The sequence below is a fragment of the Teleopsis dalmanni genome, chromosome 2 (assembly GCF_002237135.1).
Source record: "Teleopsis dalmanni isolate 2A chromosome 2, ASM223713v2, whole genome shotgun sequence".
Taxonomy (NCBI): domain Eukaryota; kingdom Metazoa; phylum Arthropoda; class Insecta; order Diptera; family Diopsidae; genus Teleopsis; species Teleopsis dalmanni.
This window is the reverse complement of record NC_051847.1, coordinates 232,979,905-232,988,734: the sequence shown is the minus strand read 5'-3', so window position 1 is coordinate 232,988,734 and position 8,830 is coordinate 232,979,905. Positions and strand designations below refer to the sequence as shown.

The window sequence follows — 8,830 nt, the reverse complement described above, 5'->3', positions numbered from 1 at the left end:
GCTTATCTGCCATTAAAACTTAATAACACAGTGCTATTAACATACATATCAAAATAACGCAACTATAAACGGAGCAACTCGTCAAGTACAAGAACCAAGCGCTGTTCACAATACCTAAAACGGATTACAGAAACATATCCATGCGGGTTATAACGACAGAATAAACGTTCCTTTTAAAACATTTTAAAATTCCAAGGAATTCCAGCTGTTTAAATTGAAGCTATTCGTTTGGATATAGACCCATCCAATATCTGTACTGTTCATTTGGACACAGTTGGAACATGCAACAATAAATAAAAGTAATAAAATACAGTCAATCTACCGGAGTAACTTTAGGATTTAATCACAGTCATTACGATATTCCAATTAAAGACATTAATCTTAATTAGTCAGCACAGCGAAATTGTGGGCCGTGCTCCAAAATAATCAAAACAGTTTCGAGTGCTACATATTAGTCGCCTCTTACGACAGGCAAGTCTTATCTCGAGAAACCCCTTTCTGGCAAGGCTGTTAGGTACAGTACGTGGAATACAGTTCGGGAGGAAGCATTACTTAGAATATAAAACCAGATCAATCATTCTAACAGTAATTGATATCAATCGAAAGTATGTACAACTCATGGTGCCGAAACCGTCGGCCAGAGAAGCGATAAAAATACTTAGCTATCCGTGAAGCACCCTAAGCTGGATGACCTCATTGATTACTGATCATGGAAACTTCAGGCATCACCTCAAAAAGACAAATCTTGTTAAGGAGGACACTTGCGGACTATGCCTAAAAGAAAAGAAGACAGCGGTGCATATATTGTGTCAATATTCAGCACTGGCAAGCAGGAGGATGACTGTCTCGGGACACCATTGGATTGGTATTGACTTGGCAGCAAACCTGAAGCGGAAACCACTTTAGCTTTAAATCAACAACGAATTTCAAGAATCGAAGGACAAAAAAGAACTCAAGTCGTTTCGTTATCTACTTCGACTAATCTTTCATTTTAGTGGGGCCACTTGCTGGATGGTATGCTGTCCCAACATCCCACAATATATATATCTACAACTTATGGGTACATAATTTTTAAGTGAACACATTATCATTATGGCAAAGGACATTTCTTCGGAAATTTAATAATTAATGCTTAAGTAGCTGCTCTTTATAACTCGATACTGAATGCTTCCCGCCAAAAATCGAAACGTCCTATTACTTTATGTTATTTTTGTCACTTTTTATTCTTTTACCAATGACCTACTTATTATTTTTGTACGACATTTTAAACTTTTGTTTTTTTGGTTAATTATATAAAAATTTAATACAATTTAATTAATAAAAGTAGCTTTAAGTTATTCTCTTTTACGATCCAATACTTTACTTACTGAGAATGTTAAAATATAAATTAAACCCCATTTGCTCAAACAGTTGGTCTTAATGAAATATTCATTGCAAAATTCTCATTAAATAATTTAACTTAGGGAATCCCCTTTTTCTATTCTAACAATTTTTAACGACAATTCCAACTAAGAAAACTGATAAAATGATTTCAACTGAATTTACAAAAACACTAAATAACACAAACAAAAAATTATTAAGAATTTATTAATATTAAATTGCAAAACTTAATTGCAATTGTGTGTGTGTGAGTTCTGTGTGGGGCTTATGAAAAATAGGGAATAAATCCCATCGATTTTCAGCAGCATTGGCACTTTTTCAAATGGTGCACAAGCACCCAGAATTTAATATGAAACCGGCAAATCACTTGACCGTTAGCAAGCAGGCAGGCAGGCAGGCTGCTCTAGATTTTATTTTAAGCAACGTAAGATTTGCACTGTTTACAGTACGAAATTAAAAAATAGAATAGGAAAAAGGTGAATATACGCAATCTCAGCAAAAATAACAAAAATAATAAAAAACAAAAACAGGAATAAAATTTTTGTTTCACTTACATCGAACATTAGAATATATTTCCACTTAAAGTATTAAACGCGGCACAGCTTAATTTTCGCGTATATGCATTTCCTCACATTTGTTGGAGGTGGTGTGGTGTGGTGTGGAGGTTGTGAGGTGGTATTTAGGGTGGTCGGGAATATGCGGGCTCTTCTTTTTGCGGAGGTGGTCGATTTATTTTTAGCCAATGCTCACTTGTTCCGTGAGTTTCGCGTTGCTTAAAATTTCTTTATTTAACTTTTTTTATATTAAATTTTTAATAGGACTAATAGCTTCAGAATTTTTCAAAATATTCACATCACAACAAAAACACTAAAATTTAGTACAATTCACTTTATTTTTATTTTTAGCAGCTTTATTGCGTTATATATTTGTGTAATAAATTGCAATCACTTCAAAAATATATGCACTCTCACGATTTAAATACTTTGTATATTTTACAAAAAATTTTTCCAAATATTTTTAATGTGTTAAAATTGATTATATATTAATTAGAAACGATTAATTTTTAATATGTGTATATATGATTTTTAATAATTATTATTTTGCACTATGCGATTACGTACAACCGTTTTCATTTATGTTTCTGCCGTAATACTGATTTCTGTCAAAATTTACTCTCTAATTGATGATGTCAAATATTTTTGTATAATAAAAGAGTTGCCAACACATTTTTGTTACACAAAGCACAAATTGTACACAAACAACGAGGAAGTGCTAGTTGAAGTTCCTCATAATAGAGTTTTGAAATTACTCTATTAGACTTTTTCTTTTGTAAGCATTTCGCAAAAGAACAACATAAAATAAGCACTACTCTTAATGTCAACTCTGGAAGAATTGGAAATTTTGTTACGCTTATGTATGTAAAACACGTTTATGTAATAAAATTTAAAATTACAGATTCGAAAATGAGTAATAATAATTCTTTATAATTCAGAATAAAAATATTTTATTTTTTACATAATTGTAAATAAAATTTGTATTTTCAGACTTTTTCAATGTTAACAGAAAGAAGTAGTAAATTAAAAAAAATTGAGTGTTATTGGTCAAATATTTGCTGACAGTTAGGTGGAAATTTTCTACGTTCTTCTAAAAACAGTTCACAATAAACGAACTTTTAGTCTTGCCAACCATGCGATTTCTGAAACACAACAAATGTGTTATTGTCAATTCAGATTTTAAATAAAATTGTATAATGTTTGTAAGTGCTGTATAAATTTTTGAATCAATAAATAATAATAAATGCGATTTGAGCTGCTTATTAGTTAAGTAGTTTCAAAAAAGTTTGTCTAATTAAGCCCGCTGTGTTGTTTCATATATTATTTTTAAAAGAAGCGGTTGTTTTTTTATGATATTCTTACAAAAGAAAGAATATCATAATTCATTCGTTAATTACTTATTAAGGAATTTATAATTTCTGTTTATTATGTTCATAACAAAATGCAATACATGAATAAATACAAAACACAAGCTTTTAATATAAGCAAATATGTTAGTTATAACACAATTACAAGAAAACTAAAACAGTGTTAAATACTGCTAACTTAGCATTAACTAGTGATGTTAGAAGTTTGAAAATTATATTAACGAATTAATTCACGATCTCGTATTGCATATAAGTGTATTTATATAAAAAATTTTGTATAAAATTTAATCGCAAATCTGTTTGAATTTTTTTTTACATCTCTTATTTTTACTGGTTGATGCAGTATTATTAAAATTGACGGCAATAATCTTAATTATTCAGACATTCGGAGGAATGAAAACATATTAAACGTTCAGGAAAAATATTTTATATATTTCATTTAATATAAATGAAATGCAAATTAGAAGGAAATCCGAATTAGCAGAGACTCCGCACTAATTATTTTAAATAATAGTGACAAGCTTATCTTTGAGTTTCAATATGAATTATTATAACTATAAATCCAAAATACCAACGCTTACTTCATACGTTATTTGCAGGTGTAACTGTTATTTGTGGATCGTATTCAAAAACCTAGTAATTCATTGAAATAGTTTCTATAATAACTAGTGAACTTCATCATTAATTAAAAATTTGAGTTTCTCACTTTGCCTCAATTTAGTTATTCTACTTAAAGGTTATCATGCAAATTAAAATTTATTTTTTATGTATTTTCATTTTAATTTTATTTATTAGTAATAAAATTTAGTTTGTACGAATTTATTGGGAATTTAAGTCAAATTTTTCACATAAGCAAAAAATTGGAATACAAGATTTGTTAGTTTTTTTATGTATAATTTTTAATATTATTATTTTAATTTATTTATAAATTTTGTTCAAATATGAAATTTATTATTATATATCTCAAATTTTAAAAAACATATTTACTTTGTTAGTACAATATAGTTTATTATTATTATATATTATATAGTTATTATATATATTAATATTATATATCAATATTATATTATATAGTAGTACGTAATTATTGTATAGTTTATTTTTTAGTTACAATTATTTTTCATTACGCGAAAATTTAAATTAAGAGTTCGTATAAAATATTCATACATAAAATGCGAAAATTTTTTTACGTACTGTACTTCTAGACACACGTGAAATCAGCGTCAATCAGCTGTTTTCATAAACGTTCAATGAATTTGTTATTCACATGTACACAATTTTGTGAAGAAAATAAATATTTTGCAAGATACATAAAAATATTAAAACTGTTTTGTGATTTTAATAAATATTTATGATTATTTGCATTTTGCAATAACAAGATTTTTTCACATTAAATAATTATCAATATTAAATACAAATATGAGCGATATGGACTTAGGATTTCCGGAGCAATGCGAACCGGGTTGGTTAACAAATCGTTATTTTCCAAGTAAAGTAGGCGGTAAACCAGCTTGGTTAGAGCTGGACTTATTACCAAGTAAAGAGGAAATGTTTTGTGATGAATGCAAAACTCCAAAAACATTTTTATGTCAGGTAAAGAATATTGCACTTAAAATTGTTTTCCAAATAAACACACATAATATTCCTTTAGATCTATGCACCATTTGGAGATGAACATAATTTCCATCGTACTATTTTTGTTTTTGTATGCCGCACAGCAACATGTCAGAAAGCCAATACAGCAAGGTTCGTGGTTCTGCAACAAATTTTTGGTTAACAATAAAATTTTCATTTTGTGTATTAGCAATTTAATGGTTTTAAGAAGTCAACTGGCAAAAAAGAACAAGTTCTACTCTGAGATACCGCCAGATGAAGATGCTGATGTTTTGGTAAGGAGTTGAAAATATTTTTAAATGGTCACTAATCAATGCTATTAACAATGATTTTATGTAAATTTTGGAGTAGATGAAATACTGATATGGAATTTTTATTCCACACTAATTCTTTTCATGTTTCTTGAAATGTTTTGCACTCCAATACGCATTCTTTTAACACTTTTAAAAACTACAGTCTGCTTAAAACATATATCGATTTATTTAGATAGGAAATATAGGTTCAGAAGAATTTTAGTACCTTTAGCGCCACAAATTCATCTCCAAAAACGCTAATAAATATATATTTCAAGTTAATAGGATTTCTTATAAAAGTGTTTCGGGACTTAAGTAGCAGTCAGGTCTACTTCCTGGAGTCATTCATTATGCATACCCCCATGTGGCACTCACCCCTTCTGTCAAGAATCAAACATTTTATTGGCTGACTCAACTAAATGTAGTGTGCTCATCCTCAACGGCACTATGTACTCTAGACAATCTCTGTAAAAGTTAACAATTTACCGTTTATTCACGTAATAATTTCAGAATGACATTTGCAGTTTAATATAAAAAGATCTCATCTCTTGAATCTGCAATATATATTTTGTATAATTATATATTTACAAAGTATTCTTATATCCAATTATGGTTCCATCTTGGGAAGTTTGTTTTACTCGCTTTTCCAACGAGTGTTGGAATTTCGAAAACGGTGGTGGGTGCCAGTTGAAAATCGATAAAGACGGTTAATTTTGGGGACATAGATCTTATCGTTAATAAGAATTAAATATTGATTATATTGCAGTTTCTTAATTTCGTAATAGGTCTGATCTGCCTAGTGAAAATTCTCTCCAAAAACTATTAGGAAAATGTGGAAATTTAGAATAAGAATCGTATTCTAGATTGTTAGAGGAGATAATTAGAGTTCATATCATTCGACTTTAATTAGTCCATATAGATGTTTATTGCATATATTTGAAATTATAAATTGTCGATTGATGGTGTTGGTAACAGTTAGCACCTTTACTCCTTTTGGGCGCTCCTCAATTTTTCTTAAGGATTGTCCTATATTTTTGTGGGTTCTTGTTTTTGTTATTAAATGATTGCTTAATGTTGGGCGTTGAAAGTTAGTTGCTAATTTTGTAGAAGGTGTAATGGCGATGAAAAGAAAGAGACAATTGCGTATCTTCTCGTCTTTGCGTTTTCTTCCGTCTTGTTTTTGTTGTTATTATTATGGTAGCCCGCAGGGATCTGGAAACCAGGTATCATGAAAGAATTCCACGAATACATGGGTTTTGATGTGAATGGATAACGATTGAGTAAAGATGAAGAGGGGATTAGAGGGTAAGGATGGATGGGATTTAAATTGAAATCAACCTGGGTCCAGATGGAAAAACCTACCTTAATAGGGTGGATATCAGTTGTATATATATAGATAAGGTTGTGTATGGGTAATGGTTAAGTGAGGGTGAGATTAGGGAGTGGAGATGGGTGGGATTTAAAATAAAATCAACCTGGCTCAAGACGGAGAAGCCTACTTCAATAGAGTGGATGCCTGCTGTATAAATTCCCACGGGATATCACAACAATAACATTGAGTTTCTTCTCTGCTAGAGTTTCTTCTCTGGCCCTAAGCTTCACGAGGAGAAGAAGTCAACAGTGAGTTAGTAAGAGAAAGTATTCTTGAATAGTTTGGGCAAAATTGTCAAAATGGTCTTAATACCTGTTTTGATGTTTAAAAAGCTCTGTGGTTAGTTTGCCGGGGAAACGTGAGTAATTTTTTGAAATGGAATTTGGTGGAATTATACCGGACCAATAAGCTTAAGTTTGTCATAATGAATGATAGACTTACCTATTTTACTTTTTATTGAATAAGTCTTTTTATAATTATATTTTAAAAAGTGCTTGATCGGTTGATTACCTAGGGACACATTAATTAAACAAAATCTAATTATAGCTAATGGCACTTATATGGTTCTAAATAATATTCTTAATTTCTTTTACAGCCAGCTATAATGCCCAACAAAAAGTTGTGCATAGTTTGCGGATGTTTGGGACAACTCCAGTGCAGTCGTTGCAAAAATGCTAACTATTGTGCAGCAGAGCATCAACGTGCACACTGGCCACATCATAAAACGATTTGTTCTGCGGCTAATGTAACAGAAAACGAAGTAAACAAAATTAATGCGATTGCATTTCCAAAATTACTATTTCCAGAATATGAAATCACTATAGAACCATGTGATGAAAACAATCGTGTAGATTTGGACAAAGATGATGAGGCCAAAGAAAAAGAACAAATGGCTGAATATGAAAAATTGGCTGCTGAAGGTAAAACAGGTGCATTAAATAATGTACCAGATGGGGAATTAGAAAAATATGCTGGTGGTACCTCAACGGGTATGGATGATAAATATTTCCGTAAGTTCAAGAAAACTATGTGGAAACAGGAAGCACAAATTTTACGCTATAAACGTAATGGTGAACCATTATGGATAAGTAATCCAGAAAAGACTATAGCAGCACATTTGGTTATACCTAATTGTGAGTTATGCGGTGGACCAAGACAATTTGAATTTCAAATTATGCCACAAATGCTCTACATATTCAATAATGAAGCCATCGATTGGGGTGTATTGGCTGTATACACTTGCGTCAATAGCTGTAAGATACCAGAAGATATTGGTTATGTCAAAGAATATATAATCAAACAAGATGTCGTTGATGATAAAAAATAGCATTTCAGTTAGTATAAGTAAAATTGGCAATCCTTTAAGTCCATGATAAGAGTAAAATTATTACAAAAAGCTAAACAGAACTGACTCAAGTGTGAGAAAGTCTGTATTATATTTAATCTTTATGGTAATGCAATTTTAATCTGTGAAATCTCAGCTATTGAGATATCTAAAAATCGACTACATATAACTTTTAACTCTAAATGTTCTATATAAATCATTATCCTGTTGAACGTAATTTAAATGTCTTAAGAAGGCACATTTTGTTAGTTTGATATACTAAATACAGTTTTAAAACTTTAATTTGAGATGTACTACATTTTTATATTTACACGATCTTTAATTACTATATAAAGTTTTAAAAAGCTTTACATACGATATGGTTATCAATCATTTAAGCAATTAAAAATTATTCAAACTCAGTGGCTGTCTTACCAAGTCTAACTTACTGAGTGTATTTAAATTTAATCTCGCTTATATTTAGAGCAATAAGTAAAGTACTAACTGCATGAAGCAGCAAGACTAATATTATTAAACATTTTTATTTAAATATAATTTTATGTTTTAAAAGAAATAGAATCGTTCCAAAGGCTATGCACCATATGGAGAAACCCAACAGTTATCTACTGGTTATAACAAGCCACTAGTGTCGCTCGCTAGAGCAGTTTAGATTCTAACATTTCTTTACTAAACATATGTGTCAGACCTGGTCTAAATCCTTGCTTATGCAATTCTACCGCCATTGGCATTGGAAGAAACTAAAAATTTCATTCTTAATTCTATTACATATTTTGTTTTTTTATTATATTTTGCAAACAATAAAATGACATATATTTGTATTATTATTAAATTAAAATATATTTACGTTTACAAACTTATTTGTAGTATTAATTTGATGAATTATATTAAACCGAAAAATGCTACAT

At 30.0% G+C, this 8,830-nt stretch overlaps 1 protein-coding gene across 1 annotated transcript; it reads left to right on the top strand.

The window, feature by feature from the left end:
* The first annotated feature begins 4,564 nt into the window (after positions 1–4,564).
* LOC119680252 (programmed cell death protein 2-like) lies at positions 4,565–8,207 on the top strand. Its single transcript, XM_038092972.1, has 4 exons — positions 4,565–4,894; positions 4,953–5,047; positions 5,106–5,190; positions 7,176–8,207. Exons 1-4 carry the CDS (start codon positions 4,721–4,723, stop codon positions 7,905–7,907), a joined length of 1,086 nt encoding a protein of 361 aa, XP_037948900.1. The 5' UTR covers positions 4,565–4,720; the 3' UTR covers positions 7,908–8,207.
* The last annotated feature ends 623 nt before the right edge of the window (positions 8,208–8,830 follow it).

Excerpts from the sequence above, each read along its gene's own strand:
- LOC119680252 (XM_038092972.1), top strand. The coding sequence starts at position 4,721 with ATGAGCGATATGGACTTAGGATTTCCGGAGCAATGCGAACCGGGTTGG. Across the intron at positions 4,895-4,952 it reads CAAAAACATTTTTATGTCAG|ATCTATGCACCATTTGGAGA; the intron begins GTAAAGAATATT and ends ATATTCCTTTAG. Across the intron at positions 5,048-5,105 it reads CAGAAAGCCAATACAGCAAG|CAATTTAATGGTTTTAAGAA; the intron begins GTTCGTGGTTCT and ends TTTGTGTATTAG.